The sequence below is a fragment of the Emydura macquarii genome, unplaced genomic scaffold, assembly GCF_026122565.2.
Source record: "Emydura macquarii macquarii isolate MOO-44397 ecotype Brisbane River unplaced genomic scaffold, CSIRO-AGI_Emac_v2 contig_2768, whole genome shotgun sequence".
Taxonomy (NCBI): Eukaryota; Metazoa; Chordata; order Testudines; family Chelidae; genus Emydura; species Emydura macquarii.
The window spans coordinates 1,018,702-1,039,977 of NW_027132905.1; the positions used below are offsets into that span (position 1 = coordinate 1,018,702).

A 21,276-nucleotide genomic window follows, 5' to 3' on the forward strand; every position below is an offset into this window, starting at 1 on the left:
AAAATATATTACCTCAGCCTCCCCCTGCCCCCCCCCTCAATCTCTTCAAAATTCAACACATCAAGCACAACAGTGACTATAAACTGAAACTGGAATTACATAGCGAGCAGCAGGGACAATTTTTCACTACCAGGAGAGGGAGCTGCTGTTCTAATCTCTCTGCCAGGCTTCTGAGTCTTGCTGTGCTGAGGACGCCAGGTGCATGCATGGCAATAAAGTAGGAACAACGAACCACGCAAAAAGCTTTCAGCTCCGCTCTCAGGAGTTTATATCAAAAATCCTTTATTCTCCTTCTCCATACAAACAAACAGGATTGAAAAGTCATTGAATGTGGGGGTTACCCTGAGTTCAGCATCAATGCTAGGCACAGGGGTGCATTAATTCCACCTCTTCGAGGTATGTGTAAAGCACATTCATTAGGAACAAGGCTCCCAGGATCTTGTAGCCCAGGCCGGACGGTGTCTTGTATCAGCTCGTGAGGAGATAAGGTGAGCGCTGGCAGCTCCACGGCACTGTCTGGGGGACCTCGACTTACCCGTTCACATCTCTCACTTCCTGCTCAGCATGTTGCGCCTCTCCTGACCCAGGACACTTACACCCCACTTAGTTCAGCTGGCCACGAGTGATGTGTGTTGAGGGGAGTGCGGATGTGCTGAGCTCATTAGCTGAGCCGGCCCCTCATAAAATAACGCTGGGGGTTTTCCTGTGTAAAAAGCTGATTATGTCTGTCAAATCGTCCCACCCCTTTAAAAAAAAAAAAAAAAGAGACCTGAGGGGTCCCAGCTCCTTTTAAAGTCAACGGCGCTATGACAATTTACCCCATCTGCTGATCTTCCCCTTTAACTCACCGCCTGAATGCCAGGATTTAGCGGGGCTAGCTCAGTGGTTCCCAACCTGTGGCCCGGGGGCCAAAAGTGACCTGCAGGGGCTTTCAAAGTGGCTCCCGGCTCCCCTTCCACTGGCTGCAGAAGGGAGCCTGCCCAGGGACCCAGGTGGCGCGCACAGGGCTACAGGGAGATCAGCGAGGAGGCAGAACTCCTTCCGTCTGGCTGCAGTGGGGGGGCTGTTGGCAGAGACCGGTGTCCCCTTCAGGGTTGTAAAAATGGTATCTGTGGCCCTTGAGCCAAAAGAGGTTGGGAACCAGCAGTCTGGCTGCGCGCTGCGACCAGCCGTGTTCTTAAAGCAGCGACAAAGAGAGCTCAGCGGAGATGTTTCAGAGCGAGCCACGTGCGCTTCCAGGAGCCTGCTGCGCTGTAGGGGAAGGAGATCACGCTCATCTGAACGCGCCGCTTCCTCAGCCCCCAGCAGCTGCCCCCCCACAGCCGAGCACCATGAGTCCGGATTAACGCTGGCCAGACCCGCGCTGTGGGTTCAACAGGTGGTGGTGAGCCCCGCTAGTGTGGGGCTTGCGTTCGCCACACTGTGGAAGAGGGACTGGGGCCGAGACGAGTAAAGCTGCAGTGGAAAGGTGAGCAGGGCACAGTGCAGACCCCAGCCAGCGAGACGGTGCAAAGCTGAGGGGAGGGAGGAAGAATTCCAATACAACAATACATCTAGTCAGCCATTGCTCGGCTCCCCACGTACGCCAGCCCAGCTGCTGCTGCACAGCTCACACTGCCCCTCGGACACGACGCACATGGGCTTAAAGCGGGGAAGAAAAGGTGTGAAACTAGCTTTGCAAATCCCCCACACAGCCCACAATGGGTGCCCCAAACCTCAACTTCAAAAACATTTGCCTACTTGCCTGTTCGGTTACTAAACTAATTTGACAAAAAAAAGCCTTTAGCATTTGCACCCAATTGGTCTTCCAGGCTGAAGAAGCACTTTCACTGACCAAGGAAAGGTGCTAAGCGTTGAGGAAGGCAGTGAATCGTTGTGGGTACAGCGCTGATTCTGTCCAACACTGGTGTTACCCAGCTGTGGCTCTGTTGAGCTGGGTCCAATTTACACAGGCTCCCACGAGGTCAAAAGCAGCCCAGTAACTCACTTTACACTTACAGAAAGGGCTCAGCGTCTCTTAGCGCTAGTGTGCGAAACACACACATGAAAGCTCAGTAACAGTTTGCCACAGGGAAATACTCCTCCCACAACTCACAACCACAAGTGCTAATTATATAATGTACATATATACAATGCACTGGCTGACGAACACACACTGCAGAGCAGCGACTGGCAGAATTACTCATGCTGAAGCGTCCCTTTCTGCAGAAGTCCGATTGCAAGGAAGTTGCTACTCAACACAGTCTGGCAGAATCTGGCCGTAAAGCTTTAAGTGGCATTTTTCTAGTGAGAGCAGATAATTTCCAACACAATCCTGGAGCTGTCACAGCCGTTTGTGTTACCCAGCACAAAGCAATGTCCGAGTAGCACAACAGTTCAATGCAGAGATAGGGGTGACCCAAACTTCATATCCCAGCCCAGGGAAATTCGTGGGTGCTTCCAATCTGAGCCGATTGAAATCTTGGAATTTTTAAGGCCTTCTCAGTGTAACCCACAGACTCAAACCCCCAGGTCTGAACTACACAGCTGAAGCCTGGGGGTGTCTAATTCAATGGGAAATCATTATACAGAGAGCAGCAGAACTGCATTCTTGCATGGGGTTGCCTGCGGAGCCATCATATCCTCTTGTCCACCGATAGCAGGCGTCTTGCAGCATCAGCGCTGTGCAGAGCTCCATCCTGCAGCTCTCAACACTTGGCACTACCGCGCTTTGCCTAGCTGGATTGCCACTGCTTTGCACTGGATATTTCTCATTGTTACCAGCTGGCTGGCCTTATAAGGGCGTCAGGCCCAGCCTTGCCTGTTAGCTGGGGCTTTGGTTCATGATTGGGCCCAGCTGAGAGCGGAGAGGGTTTGCACAAAAGGCTGAGGATGCCCAGGGGGCTGGCGGTTTGTCAGGAGGGAGGTGACAGTCTGATAGGAGAGGGCAGTAGGAGACTCCTGCAGATGGACCCGGGAGTTGACGTAGGGGAAAGGACTCCAGGGAAGAAGCCCTGTGATTCAGGGGCTTGGCAGGAATGGGCTTCTAGGGAGAAGGCTGGGGGAGGTCGTGCTCCCATGGAGAGCGGGGGAAGAACCCTGCGCAGGGGAGTGAAGACTCTGTGGAGGAGTGAGCCCAGGAAGGGGCTGTGGGGAAGGCTAGAAACAAGCCCAGGCAGGAAGTGAGCTGGGGAGGCAGCAAGGGGTGTGAGTGGCTGGATCTTGGCTGCCTTCTGTGGGGTCCCTCATGGGGTGTGCTAGATACACCACACCCAGCAAGGGGGGCAGGAAGGCTGTCCTGCAGTCAGATCACTTCTACGCTCATGCACTTGGATCTACGAGGCTCTCCTGCCGTCAGGCAGAGGGGCAGCTTGCACTCCCTTAGGATAAACACTGCTTATGTCCCTGCACTGCTAGGGTATATATTACAGAGGGAGGGTGTGAGCTCAACATTAAGCTTCAAACTTCCTCAGCATTCAGGGTGTTGGGACTTGAGGTTCTGCTTTGTCCCACAAGAGAGATGGGACAGAACCTACGTTCTGACCTGCACTTCCTCTTTAAAGATGTTTGGATTCAGGGCTTTCCATCAAGCCTCTTCTAACTCGGTACTAGATCCCTGCATGGAATGCCCCGTGCTACACAGCTGTGGTTAAAATCATCAGTGGTCCTCAAGTCACCTTGCATAATTACCCTGACAATTTACTGGGTACAAAACTGGTTTGGCTGCCCTTCGGTAGGATGACAACAAAAATAAATGATCTCTTACTTGCCTGTCAAAATATTTCCTTGTCCAGGAGGAGGGTGCGTCCTGTTTAAAAAAGAGGGGGACTGGTGGGGTGAGAGGAGGGCATGCTGCAAACCCATCTTTCCTCCCAGACTTTTGGGGATTAGAAGCATTGAGGTGTGGTCAGATGTCAGGACTGGCTAGTGCTGTCTGTCTGGGTAAGCTGTCCAGCTGGTTTGCCAGGGCAGAATATTCACTGTGAGTTCTCCAGTTTTGTTCTGTATTTTAAGTTGGGTAGATGTCCCAGGAGCCCTTGAGATAGGGGCTGTAACGAAATCAAAACCCACTTATCAGTCAGTCCATAGGGGTCAGTTTGAAGTAAGCACATCAGCCAGAGTTCTGCTCACAAAAAAGTGTCCAGAACATGCACTAGAAACTGACAACGTTAAGAGGCCAGCCCTCAGATCCCAGAATAGAATTTTGCTCCAAACTTCTTGTATTTCAAGGGAGTTGCCACTTTCAACAGCTGTCATGTGGCAGTTTTATGGATGAAGACAAAATATACCCCTCACTCATGTTATGACATCTGGTCTGATCCAAAGCCCACTGGAAGATTGCATTGTGAGCATTGGAGTAAAAGAATTAATTTTACTTTCTGTGTTTTCTCTTTAAAATTGCTCGGTAACATTAGGGCAGTGCTTTCTGCCCTTGAACATTTATATCACTGCTTTAGCTGCAGATCACGAATACCTTGGGTTTGTCATCACCGCTTATGCTGGAGTTGTCCTCTTCTATCAGGACGTTCTTGTCGTCCTTGGTTGTTGGGGCCTGGTCTCTGTTCTGAAGAACGTGTGGTAGGTTCCTCAAACTTACGTCCATGTCTTTGAAGGCATGGAGTAAAAACACCCCCAAAATAATGGTGAGGAAGCCACAAACCGTCCCAATAATGTCCACCACAGACATGGTGACCCACTCCTTAAAGAGGATGATAGACGTGGTGATGACTATGGTGGTGAATAACACGTAGTAGATGGGAAACACCAACGAGGTGTTGAAAATGTCAAGAGACTTATTGAGATAGTTGATCTGAGTGGTGATGGAAGCCACCAACGTGAAGATGAGGATCCAGGTCAGTGGGTGCTGCAGGACAGGCTGGCCAGCGAAGAAGCCCTTGATGGCAATCCCCAGTCCTTTGACGGAAGACACGGAGAAGGCACCAATCACAGAACAGATGGTGAGGTAGATGAGAATGTTGTGCTGCCCGTAGCGTGGTGCAAGGAAGAAGATGAGAATCAGGCAGGCCGCTAAGAGGATGGCAGCGTAAGCGAGGAAACCTTTGAGAGGAAAGAAGTGAGAGCATGAAATCCAGTGGCATGCATAGCCAGGCTACAACTACAGCCTACGTTACTCACTAAACGCCAGAGAGATGAAACACAGCTTTAAAACACCAGCCCATAGCTGGTCATAACCGAGGTAACCCAGAGCAAGGCAGTAAAGCACCTGCCATACGCAGCAATACAGTTTGAAAAAAACCAAAAGGTCAGAGCTTCAAAAACAGTAGAAAACACTGTAGCTCCACTAAACTGCATGAAGCTACATTGATTTACACCAGCTAAGGATCTGGAACCAAAGAATCCCCAGTCGCTTGTTATGCAAACACAATCTAAGACCTTCGACAACTATTGTACAAATTCAGCACAGATCAGTATGTCCTGCAGACAACAGGGTTCCTAGACGCTTCACTCATGCAAATAATAACGACTGTAAATCCAGAAGCAGGACTATGAAGCTCTAAAACCTACACAGATGGATCCTAACTGCTGATTACAAAAACAGACACACGCACTCTGCAGGATTCGCTAGCCGCTGTCTAAAACACTGGAACTTACAACAGTGGTGCTGCAGGGAAACAGTTTATAAGGCTGCACCATGGAGTCTATTAAATATTTCAGCGAGACCCCGTGCTGCGTGGTCTCTAACCAATGAAATACTCGTGGACGTGACTTTATCTGCTGCATGTAAGTTTCCCTCTAAACGGCCCCATCTTTGAGCTGGCTGAACTGCCTGTTACTTACCGGGCTCTTTCAGTTTTGAAGACATTTCAGCGAGAGTGGTGACCTCCTCTTCCTCTGGGGCGTGTATCACCATCATCGTGCTACCCACAATGCTGAGCATGCAGCCTAGCTTCCCCAAGAGGTTTAGGCGCTCTGCGAGCAGATAAGAAGACAGGATGGCACTGTGCGGGTCAGAAACATAAAATGTGTTAATGCCCCCAAATCTTCTAAGGAAGAACTGTAAGGGTTAAAAAAAAGACACATTCAAAGTTTAAGGTGTTTCACATGGAACGTCTTCACTTTTATTAATGCCCAGGGAAAAATTCTTCTCTCTGTTACGTGGGTGTAAATCTAGAGTAACTCCACTGACTTCACGGGGGTTATGCTGGATTCAGACCAGAGTTACTAACAGCAGAGTCTGGACACTGCGTCTCCTAAAGTTCACAACTCACTTAGAATCCCTTAGTTAACGGCTTGAAAAGAAAATATTTATAGGTGCGGACGGCTCAAAGTGTCTCCAGAGAAACTTAGAGTGCTGCTAGTTCCCTTCATGTGTAACTGGGTAATATGAAGTTCCTACACCCAAAGAATCAAAGAATCAAACACCCCATTTGTTAATTATTAATTAAACTTTAAAAACTCTTTGAAGGGAACGGGGAACCATAGCCTCTGACAGTAAAAAGTCTAGTAAATTTCTAACTATGGGTTTGCTCATAATAAAGGCCCACTCTTGAGACAGTGCCTCTCTGTAGTGGTGCTAACTCTTGCAATTTCATTGTGTGTCTTGCAGTAACTGGTGTCTCTTTTTATAATGCCCCAGCTCCTGGAGTCATGTGAATACATGAGACTCCTAATTTTCATTAAAAGAAAAGTAAGTTTCTAGCCTTCTGGCTGCAGAGAAGAACTTAAAAATGTGACCCTCCAATGGACTCTAAAAGTTCAAAAACCAGACAGCAAATAAAGAGAGCCCAAGATGGATTATTTTGTTAAAAATTCTCCTGATTCGTGTATATTTGGGGTTGGTAATACCACTCACTATCAAAAATGTTATGTTACCAGCTAGAGGTTTAACAGGTTTATACCAGCTAGAGGTTTATAATTTATAAATTCTATAAAGGCCTCCATATGGAGGCTGGTCTACTTAGTCACACCAACGTATGTTGTTCCCCTATGACATACATTATTTAATCCAACAGTTAATGTGCTTTGTGCAACATCCAGTGCTGAGGAGAGCATCCAGCTCTTTGCATATTTTGTAGCCGTCATCAAGGTGTTTTTCTTCTGGCAGAGTAAATCACGTTAGCACCATCTGGGAAAAAAAGGGCTTGAATATAAAAATATAGGGCTCTGGAATCACCTTATGAGCACGCTCAGGGCACCAAGGGGCGTGACGATGGTTGCAGGAGCAAAGGCATAGGCAGCGAAGTTCGCAGCTTCCCCTCCACCCACTGAGCAAACAAGAGAAAAACAAACAGCCAACCAGTGAGTTACAGCATGTATTTTGTTAAGGTCATTGTACATATTCAGAGTGATAAGGACTGAGCTGGGAAAGAGCCCGAATCTAGCTGGTTTCCACATTGCATGTAAACTGAGCCAGGGCACCAGGGGCAGAGAGAACTATTACTAATGAGAGGGCTTCACACCAGGGGGATCAGCGGGAAGTTGTGCATCCTGGAGTCTCTTACCAAGTGGGAGCAGGGTTTTGTGGATTCGGTGGTGGGTAAGAATGCAATGGCAGGGCGGAAGTGAAACCTCAAACCAAACATCCCTCTGAATTATCATGCTGAATGAAAATCTGAACCTAAACCCAGCTCCATATTTCCCAGTAGAACATAAGAATGTAACATAAGAGCGGCCATACTGGCTCAGACCAATGGTCCATCCAGCCCAGTATCCTGTCTTCTGACAGCAGCCAATGCCAGGTGCTTCAGAGGGCAGGAACAAAACAGGTAATCGTCAAATGATCCATCCCTTGTCGCACATTCCAAGCTTCTGACAAACAGAGGCTAGGGACACTTCAGAGCATGATTCTGCATCCCTGCCTATCCTGGCTAATAGCCATTGATGACCTATCCTCCATGAACTTATCCAGTCCTTTTTTTGAACCCTGTTATAGTCTTCACCTTCACAACATCCTGTGGCAAGGAGTTCAACAGGTTGGCTGTGCATTGTGTGACGAAATACTTCCTTTTGTTCATTTTAAACCTGCTGCCCTATTTAATTTCATTTGCCGTCCACCTGTTCTTGTGTTATGAGCAGGGGTAAATAGCACTTCCTTATTTATTTTCTCCACACCAGTCTATCATATTCCCCCTTAGTAATCTCTTTTCCAAGCTGAAAAGTCCCAGCTTTATTAATCTTGCTTCATATGGAAGCTGGTCCATAGCCCTAATCATTTTTGTTGCCTTTTTCCGTATCTTTGTTTCCCCAATATATCTTTTTTGAGATGGGGTGACCAGAGCTGCACGCAGTATTCAAGATGTGGGCGTACCATGGATTTATATAGAGGCAATATATTTTCTGTCTTATTATCTATTCTTTCCCTAATGATTCCCAACATTCTGTTATATTTTTTAAATGCCACTGGACATTGAATTGATGTTTTCAGAGAATTATCCACAATGACTCCAAGATCTCTTTCTTGAGTGGTAACAGTTAATTTAGACCCCATCATTGTATATATCTATATAGTTGGGATTATGTTTTCCAATGTGCATTACTTTGCATTTATCAACACTGAATGTTATCTACCATTTTGTTGTCCGGTCACCCAGGTGTGTGAGATCCTTTTGTAACTCTTCACAGTCTGCTCTGAACTTTACTATTTTGAGTAGTTTTGTATCATCTGCAGATTTTGCCACCTCACTGTTTACCTCTTTTTCCATTCAGAACTCTTGGGTGAATACCATCTGGTCCTGGTGACTTATTACTGTTTAATTTATCAATTTGTTCTAAAAACCGCCTCTAATGACACCTCAGTCTGGGACAGTTCCTCAGATCTGTCACCTAGAAAGAATGGCTCAGGTGTTACTTTAGGCACTTGTTAATGGATCTGAGCTGCTCTGTTTCCTAGCCAGAGCTCAGTTAGTTTATCCTTCCTCGGGGGAATAATTCTTTGTACATTTAGTCTGAACGTTTGAAAAGTTGTCCATGTTCATGGATGTGAAAGTCGCAATGGGTGGAAAGCGAGACTGTCGTGGCAACACGTCAAAGAGGGGGCGCTTTAAAATGTTGCCTCTGCAAAAAGTTAGTAAATGTTTATCTGGAAAAATCTGCCATGCGGAATTCAGTTGTTCTCTGCATAGCTACAGGGTCAAACTTGGAGGCTAAATTCAAACAGAGGGATTTTTAGTCCTGCTTGTAGTGAGAATCTTCACACTCTCTGAACTATGGAGGCGCTACTGACGCCTACAGAGCATCTGCTGATGTAGACGTGCCTTGCCACGGCCCGGGGAGCACAGCAGGCTTTGTCCAGTCACTGATGCGCTGACAGATCAGCCAGCCTTCCTGTTATAACTGGGCCTTGGGGCCAGCGAAAACCAAGCGAACGAGTTCTGCAAGCAATCCAGAAGGGCTGTGATGTGACGGCAGGGAAAACCAGGCACAGCATGCTGGCTCGGCTCTGTTTGTCTATCTGCGGGGGGCTGGGGAAGCTGTGCCAGCACTGAACAATCTTCCGAGCCGCTGGAGAAATGGCTAAAATAATAGCTTGGTTCCGCCTCAACTTTCTAAGCATGCGGAGGGCTATAAACGGCTAGGAATGTGAATAACCTACTTACTGGTTAACAAGCCAGCCCACCACAGCCAGTCCTTCAAGTAGCCGTGACCACCGTCCCCTGGGAAAGCAAAACACAGATATTTAGGGACTACTAGAAAAATAACCCACGGCCATGAGAAATAGCAGACTCTGGAGGGGCGGTTTCCAATGACTATTGAAAAGGGTGACAAACAAACCAACCTTGAAAGAGAGGAGACGATAAACAAATCAATAAAATCCTACAGGGCAACTAGATATTGAGCAAGGCTGTGAGTGGAAGGTGGTATTTCCAGCCTGGACAGGCAGTAGAAATACAACAGAGAACAGCTATTTAATCTCGCTGGACAACACTGCACAGGAAGAGTTATCAGCCCGCCAGTGCAAAGTGTAGAAAGCGCTGTGATCAGTTTGCCCTGCCTTTGCACGGATTTGCTGAGCGTCCTTGAGCACTAAGAACCATGGTCATTGTTGCTGTTTTCCAGGAAACTGCTGGAAGGGTGCCAGCGTCAGATGCCCTGGCTAGGGCCTGAAACCTGAAAGGGAGATTGTGGGGGGAAGAGACAAAGGGTAAAGCTGACGGGGAAACAAACCTCTTGCTGTTGTGTCCACCTGGTGTCCTGGACAGCAGTGTTATCTAGTGGAAAGGGCACTAAACGGCTCAGAAGGCCTAGATTCTATCTTGAGCTCTGCCGCTGACCTACTGGCCGACCTTGGGCACATCACTTTCTCTCTCTTGGCCTCTGTTTCCCCTCCTGCTCCTTGCCGTGTCTATTTGGGCCAGGATTCTGTCATTATGTGTTTGTACAGTACCTAGTACAATGGGGTCCTGAGATCTCAGTTGAGGCCTCTAGGTGCTCCTGGAATACAAATAATTAATAATAATACCCCCGACTTAATGCAGATAGGTCATTTCAGGACACTGCGTTTCCGATGCAAAATTATTCACAGCATTAAAAAAAAAATGAGATGGCAGAAAATGTGTCTGAAATGAGGGAGAGTTCAGAGGCTCAGGCAAGGAAGCGACAAGGAAATCTAGAGCAAACCTTACCCTATGAGTGCTTCCACATCAACAGCCTGATCCTGTCCGCATTCAAAGCAAAGCAAAAACTCCCACTGATTTTAGTGCGAGCTGGCTAGGGCCCAGGTTCCAATGACACTGGCTGCGCAGGTACTACCACCATGTAACAGCGCGACTCAAATTACGAGGAATGTCACAGTCTGAGGCAGAGGGCCCTGCTCAAATACCATGGTAATGAGCGTGGTATAAATGCCTAGATAGAAAGATTAGATGATAGACGGAAAGTCTGAGCCAGCAATGGATACAGAACGTTTAGGAAGCTCTATTGCTAGAACTGAAACATTTAAAGATCCTCAATGAGCCCATGAAAGCTGCGGGTAGGTTACACACTGACTGCCTTTGAAATCCCTGCTTTCCCAGGCTCTAAACTTCCTCAAAAATTCTTCTTTCTGGCTGAAATTATCCATGCTTGAACTCAATCCCACAGTGAATCGCTCTGGAAAATGGGAGGAAAATCCCTGCGACCGCTATTGAGTTGGCTCAGCTTTGGGATGTATGTGGGGAAACACTTTTTTTAGTGTTAAATTCCTAAAATTTCTTTGGGCACAGATAACTCAAAAACGCTGAATTTGACAACATTGGATGTTGCAGATGGGCCGGGTCTCAGCAAGGGGCAGTCACCAGGGGGGTGGATATGTATGGTACAGCAGTTAGTGGCCCAGCATGACACTTAGACCTGGGTTCTAGTCCCAGGCTTTGCCCCTGGCCTGCTGGGTGACCTTCGTCAAGTCGCTAAGATACTGCTCTGTGCCTCCGTTTCCCCATCTGCAAAAGAGGGACCATGATCCTGACCTCCTTTGTAAAGTTATTTGAGATCAAGTGATGAAAAATGTTATATAGGAGCTAGGTGCTACTGTTTTGTAGTTACACTGTCAGGTTGGCTGCGTGTGCAGTTCAAAACGTCTGCTAAGGCTTAAGTCTGTGCCACTAGAGGGATAGGATAAACTCCACTGTGCAACTCAACAACAGGCGGAACTGGGCGATAAGTCCTCCCCCGCCCCAATTCCACATATAGGGACATGCAAACATATGCACCATATTTACCTGGCGTCTGCATGCATGGCTGGTCAGCCACCAGACACGCTCACATGCACACACCAGTGCAATCTCACTGCACACACGCACTCCGACAACCACAAGCCGAGCTTCATGTTTACACAAATCCCACTCAAGCCTCCACGTCCGCATGCTGCTCTAAAGCGAGGCAATGTATGCACCCTTCCCCTTGCTCAAGACACTGCATAATCTCATCCTGGCATGTACCGTTCCCCCCTTGTGCAATGCGATCCTACACATGCATGCCTCCAGCCAGAGCCTGCATTCAGTCCCTCCCACTCACCCCAACAGGCATGCCACATTCACACGCTCTCTCCCAGCTCCCTGTTGCTCAAGTTCTGTGCACGCGCCCTAGGCCATCTTAGCAGAACAGACACACACTGTGAGTAAGAAGGCCTGGCCGAGACACACGGGACGCACTCAGCTCATTAAAGACAGCACATGCGAAGGAGTGGCGGTGAAGCCTTGCAGAATCACTTACTCTCAGCTTGCAAAACAGTGAGGGTTGGGTCAGTAATACCACTAGGGGCCAGGCCCAGTAAGAAATAAGCCCTGCCCCCTTCTGGGTCACATGAGAAGCTATAATCAGTTTAGTCATGGTGGCAGCAGTGGGATACCTAAAGCTCCAGCGAAGAACATGGAGGATCTTATAATCATGACCTCTAACCTGGATGGCTACAGCCACGGTGCTTTTCCACCTGCGAAGGAAAGTCACCCTAACCATTCGTAGGACATTAGAACTGCTGAGGTTATGAGGTGCTGGGTGCAGGGTGCTTCAAAAAGATAACCTCTCTGCGACAACAAAAATAACGACAATGGCCCTCTCTTGCTGTATCATATCTGGGGTTAGATTGTAACCTCTCCAGCACGGGAACCGTATTGTTCTGTAAAGTTCTCAGCACATTTTCGTTACTGTATTAGTATTATTAATAAATAGATACCAGACAGGAGAGGGGGAAGCATTTATATATAGTTTAGCATTAAGTTAATATTTGCTTGGTAGAAGCGAGACAGTTTGTGCGCATATTCTGGGCTCTGCAACTGAATTTGGCATTGGTAAGATGTCATTCTCCAGTGCAGGGAAAATATACAGGGCCTTGTCCTGTCCCAGTGAATCCAATGGCAAACGTCCCCATTGACTTCAACACAAGCAGGATTTGATTCATGGAGAATAGAACGGTGCAACCCCGTTCGAGTGCATTGATCCATTCTGCATGGGTGAAAGTCTCCCCTGGGCAAGGGGCTAGCACCAGAGCGATGAACCATTTCAGTCCCACATCCAGTTGTATTTACACAGAGAAGAGCTGACACTCCAAATCCTAGTCCCTGATGGAGAAAAGTTCACCCCACTGCCAGGTTTCAGGCTCTTCAGGTGCACACACGCACCAAACAGCACATCTCACAAGGCAGATCCCCCAGCCTCGTTACTCACAGGAGTTTGGACAATGCATCTGATTCTGGGCGCAGATCCCTCCTCTCTTCCTCGCCACCCTCCCCGAATAGCCATACCTGCTCTGGTGCCCCCTTTCTCCACCAGCCGCAGCAGCCCTTTCTTCTTGAGGATGACACTACTGCCGATGAGGAAACTGGAGAAGATGGCCAGGGCCAAGCCAATATAGAATCCATATTTGCTTTCTACTTGAGTTGCCCAGCTGGTGTGCAAACTGAGATTCCTATGGACAGAGCTGGTTAGGTTGCCGTCACTGATCACCTGGCATATGACTTGACGAGAAGGGCAAGAAATAGTAACCAAAGAACCTGTAAGGACAACACACACAGAAAACCAAGATGACGAGTTAGCGAGAATATTCTATGTGACACTATCAAATGTGTTTCTTTAGGGATGGTGATGTAGTGGCAGGAGCACAGGACTGGGGCCCAGAACGCCAATCCCAATTCTGTCACTGACTCCTTAGGCAACCTTGACAAAAATGGTTTTGGGCCAGATTCTAGCACCCTTATGCACTCTATTTTATGGCCAGTCCCACTGAAGTCAAGCTGTTTGCTCATTATGATCAAAGTAACAGAATTTCACTACCTGTAGTATGTGAGCACCCCAAAATCTGCGGTGTATTTATCCTCATAACACCCCAGTGAGCTAGATACATACTATTATTGACATGAAACTGAGGCAGAGAGAAACTGAGAAGCAGATCTACAAAATATTTAGGTGCCTAAATCAGCTAGGAGCTGAAATACTTGTGTGGACCTGGGCCCAAGTGACTTGACCCAGGTCGTGCAGGAAGTCTGTGGTGGAGCAGGGAACTGAACCCAGATCAAAGGTTCAAAGCAACAACAAATCCAAGTAGCAAAGGAAAAGCTTAACAGAGGTACAAATGCTAATTGTTTAATGTAAGAAACCGCTCGAGAAGGGGGCAATGACATGCATGAGTTTGCGAATGGCTGCCATCGCTAGAAATCAGTGACACGGGGACACTAGGCCGTACACTGGGACACTCCCTCTGTACCGCACGCAGCTAGAAGCCCCTGGCACACTCATCTGGCAAGGTTTCAGCTAGCACGGCGCGAGACAGCAGCTTTTTCCCAGCATGGGTCTAGAGTCCTGGAAATGTAGGGCTGGAAGAGGTCACCTAGTCCAGCCCCCTGCACTGAGCCAGGACCAAGTAAACCTAGATCATCCCTGAGAGGTATTCGTCTAAGCTTGGTCTACAACTCGTGCCTATGAATTTTATAAGCATATTTTTTCACTCCGTTAGCCAGGTCATTAATGAAAATGTTGACTAGTACCACACCCAAGACAGACCTACTGTAGGACCCCACTAGATACACCCTCCCAATCTGACAGCGACTGATTGATAACTACTCTTTGAGTATAGGCTTTCAACCAGTTGTGCACCACCGTATAGAAATTCCAGTTTCCTAGTTTGTTTGAGAATATCATCTGAGACAGTGTCACTAGGCTCACTAAAATCCAGATGTATCACGTCTGCGTCTCCACAATTCTCTAGGCCAGCAACCCTGCCAGAGAAGGAAGTGAGGCTGGTTAGGCATGATTTGTTCCTGACACATCCATGCTGGCTGTTCCTTAGAACCCTGTTAGCCTTTCGGTGCTTACGACTGATGGTTTAATCATTTGTTCCAGTATTTTTCCAAGTATCAAAGTTAGACTGACCCGTCTAATTCCCCAGGTCCTCTGTGTTCCCCTTTTTCAAGATCGATATTATGTTTGCCCTTCTCCGGTCGTCTGGAACCTCACCCATCCTCCGTGAGTTTTTGAAGATAATCCCTACTGGTTCTGAGAAAATACCCTAAGGTGAATTTCATCAGGCCTTGATGACTTTAATACATCTTACTCATCTAAATATTCTTTAACCTGTTCTTTCCCTATTCTGGCTTGTGTTCCTACACCCTTATGTGTCCTTTGTATTGACCTTTCCACACCTATGCACTAAACAACCATGTTAGTCTCTTGTCTCTCTCTAATATCCTGGAACCAACATGTTTGTATCAACACATTCTAGGAACACTTGGTTCTCAGCAGTTGGTGCCAGGAGCTGAGGTTTATGGGTGCTTTCCAAACAGTGTACTGTGTTTTGGGATGTCCTCCCACGCAGAGACCTGGGTGTAACAAAGGTGTGACATGCAGTTGTGCTGGGAAGAGGGTGAACTTCATTTCCTGGCCTCTGTCATACGACATTGGTCAGGGCTACAGAGAGGTAATAATCTCTGTCGCACAGCAGGGGTCACAGGAGCCTCATCCTATACTATGCAAGTCCTGACACAAAACTTCCTTGACACAAAACTTCCTGGACAGCTCAGTATTCATAGATTTTTAAGGTCCAATGAGACCATGATAGTTATTTAATTCAACCTCCTGCAGAAAACAGGTCAGGGACTCTTCACCCAGTAATTCCTGCATCAAGCCTGATAATGTGTGGTTGAATGAAAGCCTGTCTGTTAGAAAGACCTCCAACCTTTGTTGATTTTAAAGACTCCAATGCCATCCTGCCTGCTCAGGCCGCCCTCTGCTAGCTAGTTTGTAGCTCATCACTTCCAGTGCCACATGCTGACATTTCTACCTACTTTAGTAGTTTTGCTTTTCTATGGAATTATTGGAGAGCTTTTCTCTAGATCGCATGACCCCTATAGGGGCAGATACATTAAAGAAGCACAGCAGTTAAAGGTTAGAATAACAACCTCTCTCAAAACTTCCTTCTCTGCTGCATATTGTCCGTGGTCTGATCCTTGGGAATAAAAACCAGCCAATCACAGAGTCGGTATGTTACACAAAACAATTATTCTCTTGGTAGGATTGTTGTTTGTTTTCACTGCCACCCACTATGGCAACCGCCAGCACTTGGGGACCATGTCATATGCCCATAACTTCAGGCAAGACCTAGGAGAAATCCCCTCCAGAGAAGATGCCAACATCAAAATACCTACAGCATCTGACAAAATGCTGAGACTATTTCCTGTGCTGCTTTACCCTCTATAAGCACACTACAACAGGCCTGAGAACCCAGAAGTTATGGGGGCAGATCCTCGGATCCTTGTCATAGCCTCCTGGAGTCAGTAGAGTTATGGCAAGTTACACTCACTGAGAATCTGCCACGTGATTATTCTGAAGTTAGGCCAAAGGGGTGCCTTAGTGCGATAATCCCGAGACACCCAGAAAACACAAATTAAAATACCAGTGAGGTTGACTCAACTCTTCATCCTTCCTGATTAGACATTTTGAATGCCAGGCAATTTATGGGCATGGTATTAACACCTGGGTAGATTTACTGGATGTGTGTGTCTTTCATCTGGACCTTGAAAACAGAGGTCCTGATTCATGATGGCATATGCTGTGGTGACTCCATTGAGTTCAATAATGATGAATCTAACCCAGAGGCTCTGTCTGGAGATAAATGATCCCATGGCTCTTTTTCTGAGAGTACAGGTTTGTCCTTGACCAAAATTTCCCTTTTCCCATCCCCACTGCTGTGAAGTGTCCAGGGCACCACCTGACTGGTGAATGTACATGAAGTTGGAAAACATTTTGATCCTGCAGGATGAAATTCATTATTCGGTGGCATGAAAACAGATAAGAATCACGCTCTTCTCTGTAAAGCTCCACTAAAAATCAACATCTACATCAAAGATGTATCAATGTGTGTGGGTGGGAAAATTGCTGAGCTTCTCTGCCTTCCAGTTCTCACACTGCTACCACACCCGAGATATTGCTCCGAGCTACCCTTAGCTCTGTGTAGGTATTGAAATAAAAAATATGCAGAGAGGGATGAGGGAAGAAAATGTCCGAATGGAACATCACAAAGAATGTTCCGCCACTAGGAAGCAGACCGCATCTGAGCAACAAAATAGTCGAGTTGAATTTTGGAAGAATATATCGTGTGTATCAGAACCATGAGCTAGAATCATTGCCTCAGTCTCAGCAATGGGAAGAGGGGCCAACACATGGCTTTTGCCCATCCAAGGAGCTCTTTATGGTTTGCTAGACATGGATACTCTTTTCGTACATCCCATCCTTTCCCAGTGCCCGTGAGGAAGCCACAAAAAAAGTTTGTATGGGCTGAGGCTGTCAGTCCCTCCTCTACTCTCCGTGTGGGTGTTTCTGCAGGAGGGATTGACCTGGGCTCAGCTGACCCAATGGAAAATTCTCTGCCTGTGGAATTTTCTCCCAAAGGATCTGGTGGAGGCTCCATCACTAGACGTTTCTGTCTGATTAGACTGGGTAAATTGCTCCCATATAGACGGTAGGGAGCAATCCTCCATAAGGCCTGGGGATGGGTTAAATGATCTATTGAGTCTTTTCTATCTTGTGTTAGGAACATTTAGAAGAAGAAAAATCCCAGCTACCTTTAAGTCCCTGCTAATACTGTAATGCACAAGTAACCGAGTGCTTCGTTACTCTCATTTCTTCTGGTCCAGGACAGGCTTTGTGAGAGTTGGAACAAAAGTGAATTCTAACACCCCTGGCTGCACAATGTCCTCAAGTGACATCGATTTTACAAACCTCAAAGAGAGTAAATCAAATCAGCACCTTTCAATGCAAAGACCCAGTCTAAAACCCGAGAAGGAGAAAGCCAAAGGTCGCTTACTGATTTATTCGCTCTGCTTTTGTTACATCCTATTCAGCCTTCCAGGCAGCAAAATGAATTACAAGCCTTTGTAGTGGATGTGGGGGGAGGAATCGCCAAAAACAAATTCTCTTCCCTTAGAATTTCAGGTTGGGGCACAGAAGCATCACCTTAGCTCCAAACATGGCCCACACACTGATATTTACAGCCTTAGACATGAAAATAAGCCAGTCAATAAGGCAGATGGATAAGCGGCTGTGACTTACCCCAGCCGAGGAGTTCTAAAAATCACCAGCAGGGTTTCCTATTCTTGTCACTGGTTATTTCTAGAAGTTAAAGGGGCAGATTCTCAGCTGGTGTCAGTTGTCATCTGCCATTGCCTTCAACAGAGCTGAGCCCAATTACACCTGCTGCAAATCCGCCCCGGGATGGTAATGCTGACCGTAGACCGGCATGCACATTTTCACAGCCAGAGCTAACACATGTTTGTGCTTGAAGGGCCTGATCCAAAGCCCACCAGAGTCAATGGAATGCTTCCTATTAAAGGGTTTCACTTGAGACCCCAAGTGGCCGCACGCAGTCTGGATTATCATTCCACTTCCACCCTCCACACCTGGGCAGCCCACCAGGCCTAGGCGAGGGGTGCCCGTCTCCCGGGCGCAGAGTGGGCAGGAGGGTGCTCTGAGGCATGCCCCCTGTTTCCAGCCCCTCCCCACCTCCGCCGCACAGGGGCTGGATGCTAGCACTTCTCTGGAACTTTTTTTTTTTTTTTTAAAGTTTCAAATGTGCAAAGAACCATCCACACGCTCAGCCCTAGGTGTAGTTTGTCTTCTCTGTTTAGTGAGACCAATGGGTCCCTCCATGGGGGGGTGTGTGTGTGCAAAGTCCACGCCAGCTCCAAGGCTTGCAGTTTTTTCGGGGGGCAATGCTCCCCCTGACTCCCCCACCCCCAAACTACACCCAGGACTCACCCCCACACTGAGGCAGGACCAAGTCAACCTAGGCCACCCCGAGAGGTGTTTGCCCGACCACTTCCTAAAACCAGCCCTGGGCGCCGGGGGTGGGGGGGGCGGATCTCTGAGCTACCCAGCCCCCAGATCAGCGCAGACACGTGCCCAGCTGCCCCTCCTGCCATGCGACCCCCTCCCTCGCCTTCCTGGAGCCCCCTCTGCTCGCATGCACCCCGCATTTCCCTCGGCCCGGCGCCAGAGCGACCCGCCAGCCCCCCGCCCTCTTGCTCCACTGCTACCCCCCCCCCCCGGGCAAACGGCCCCGGCTCAGGCCGGCCGAGGCGGGATCGGGGCCATGCCCGGCGGGCAGCGGAGGGTGAGTTCGAGCCCCCGCCCCGCGCCGCCCGGGGGGGCTGGGAAGGGAGAGGATCTGGGGCTGTCAGGGGGTACGAGCCCAGCCCCCCTCCCAAACCCCACCCCCGACCCCGCCCAGTTCTCAGCCCCCCTCCAATCCCCCAACCCCTCCAGACCCCCAGCTCTGCCCCCATCCCGACCCCCTAGACCCCAGCCCGTCCCACCCCCCTTCCCACCCCCTCCCAGTTCTCTGCCCCTCTCTGACTCCCCCACCCCACCCCGACCCCTAGCTCTGCCCCCCTCCCGACCCCTTCCAACCCACCCTGCTGCCCCACTTCAGTGCCCACCCCCCTGTTCCGCCCCTTTGCAGCCCCCCCCCGCGCACCCCCCAGCCGCACCCCCCCGGGCCAGCCCGAGCCCTCCGCACCCACCGTTCGCACAGCTGCTGTTCACCCCCAGCGGCCCCGAGCGCTCCATGGGGCTGGTCCCAGCGGCAGCGGGGCTCAGCGCATCCCCGGGGCTCCGGATCCGGGCGGGGAGGCAAGCTGCTGTGTGCGCCTCCTGTCCGCCGAGCCGATGCCTCCCACAGCAGCTGCTGCTGCTTGCTCTGCCCCTGGCTTGTCAGGAGGAGCTGCCTGCACCTCGGACCTCGCCCTGCCTGTGCCGAGCTGGAAAAGTTGCTCCTGGCTGGGCTGGGCTGGGCTGGGTGTGCACCTGCTCCAGCCGGATCCTGGCCTGACTCAGCCTCTTGGCACCCCAGAGCCTCAGCCCGCTGTCTTTCCTAAGGCCCAGCCCCCCCAGCCCTCCTCAGACCCCCCAGCCCTCAGGAGGGCTGAGGGGGTGAATCTCCGCTCCCTGCAGAGAAAGGGAAGGGGCCCAACCCACCTGTGGTCGGGCGCGAAGGCGCAAAGTGAGCACCGATGCCCGCCTGTGCGCCCCTCGCGCCGCCGGGTGGGTGACCCGCTCCCCCCAGCAAGCCTGTGCCAACCCTGCATCGGGGTGTGCGAACCCGGTCCTGAGCGCACCCCCCAGCAAAGCGCTGGGAGCCTGCGCGCAATTACCCAGTGCAAACGCTGGTGAAAAAAGGTGGCCTAGTATTCCGTGTCCCATTCCTTTGCACGTTTGCTCACACTCGGCTCTGGCTGTGACGCATTCTGCGGTATTTTGGGCTATATGGGGTGCTGGGTTAAAAAAAAAGAAAAGAATATCACAGCAAAGCTAGGGATGGCTTCACAGCTTTGCTATCAAGTTTGAAGTTCCTATGTTTCCTGTGCCCCTCAATACTCAATCCCAGGGCCCCCACATGGGGGGGGCATGGGGGAAGGGTACACTTTACCGGGACCCAGAGGCCCTGTGGGGCCCGGCCCAGGCTGCAACCCCCATGGATATGTGTGTGGGAGGGGGCCTTATTACAAGTTTGTATTGGGCCCAAAAAAATGATGCTTGGGCCCTGCCAAATCCTTGACCTTTCTGAAATGGGCTCTGAAGGATGCGAGGTCCCGGAGTACTTCAGGGGAGGGGGGTCTCTCCTTGGTGCTTTGTTTTTCTCGTTGTGCTGCTCGGGGCTAATAGGGAGAATTTCACAAACTGCCATGAAATAAGAAGGCCGCACTTGTCATTAGTTAGCATAGCGGATATCTAGCCAGCGTGGTTCAAGCAGAGTTACAACAGCGCATTGCTGAATCCTGTCTGACCAAACTGGGTGTCGTATTAAATCAACCCAATGAATGACTTACACAGTAGCATGCCGGGCCTGGTATTTACACAGAGAGAAGTGTACCATGGAGCAGAAATTAAAAGCAAACAAGAGGCTTTTTTAACAACACTGGGCTAATAAAACACATGCACATTCGTACCGCAGAGAATGTCTCCTCTTACTAAAAGAGATTCTGCCTGCAGATATTGACGTACTAAAAGAACTAGTTCAGACAGGCGTGTGTGGCTGTAAATATTGGCAGGAATTAGTGTTATGTTCTTAGTGCACTGCCTTTTGCAGAAGTAAAAGCACAAATTGGGGCTTTAGGAGAGGTTTGAAGGGGGAGAAGGAAGACAGATGTGTTCTAAATCAAGCACAAATTGCCAAATTAGATGCAGGAATCAGTGGGGGAAATTTATGGTCTGTGTTATGCAGGAGGTCAGACTAACTGAATCCAATGACCCCCTGCACCTCCAGCCTTGAAATCCATGCATCTTTGGCACTCAACTAATGCTGATTGAGAGACTCTTCCATACATGCGCAGTAGTTAGCAATGGGTGACAGAGACAGACAGCGATAAAAATAAT

General features: G+C 49.1%; 1 protein-coding gene across 2 annotated transcripts; it reads right to left on the bottom strand.

Annotated features, from left to right (window-relative positions):
• Positions 1-283: 283 nt before the first annotated feature.
• Positions 284-19,616, bottom strand: NIPAL4 (NIPA like domain containing 4). 2 transcript variants are annotated; one of them, XM_067566648.1, is made up of 7 exons: positions 19,425-19,616; positions 13,158-13,406; positions 9,537-9,593; positions 7,115-7,205; positions 5,779-5,939; positions 4,454-5,037; positions 284-4,028 (listed from the first exon to the last, which is right to left on the bottom strand). In XM_067566648.1, exons 1-7 carry the CDS (start codon positions 19,468-19,470, stop codon positions 3,957-3,959), a joined length of 1,260 nt encoding a protein of 419 aa, XP_067422749.1. In that variant the 5' UTR covers positions 19,471-19,616; the 3' UTR covers positions 284-3,956. The 2 variants fall into 2 exon arrangements, with proteins under 2 accessions (XP_067422749.1, XP_067422750.1); XM_067566649.1 differs by having other exon boundaries at positions 284-5,037.
• Positions 19,617-21,276: the final 1,660 nt, after the last annotated feature.

Coding starts and splice junctions, on each gene's coding strand:
- NIPAL4 (XM_067566648.1), bottom strand. CDS start 19,470: ATGGAGCGCTCGGGGCCGCTGGGGGTGAACAGCAGCTGTGCGAACG. Junction 13,407..19,424: donor GAACAGCAGCTGTGCGAACG/GTGGGTGCGGAG, acceptor TTGTCCTTACAG/GTTCTTTGGTTACTATTTCT. Junction 4,029..4,453: donor GCGGTGATGACAAACCCAAG/GTATTCGTGATC, acceptor ATTTCGTTACAG/CCCCTATCTCAAGGGCTCCT.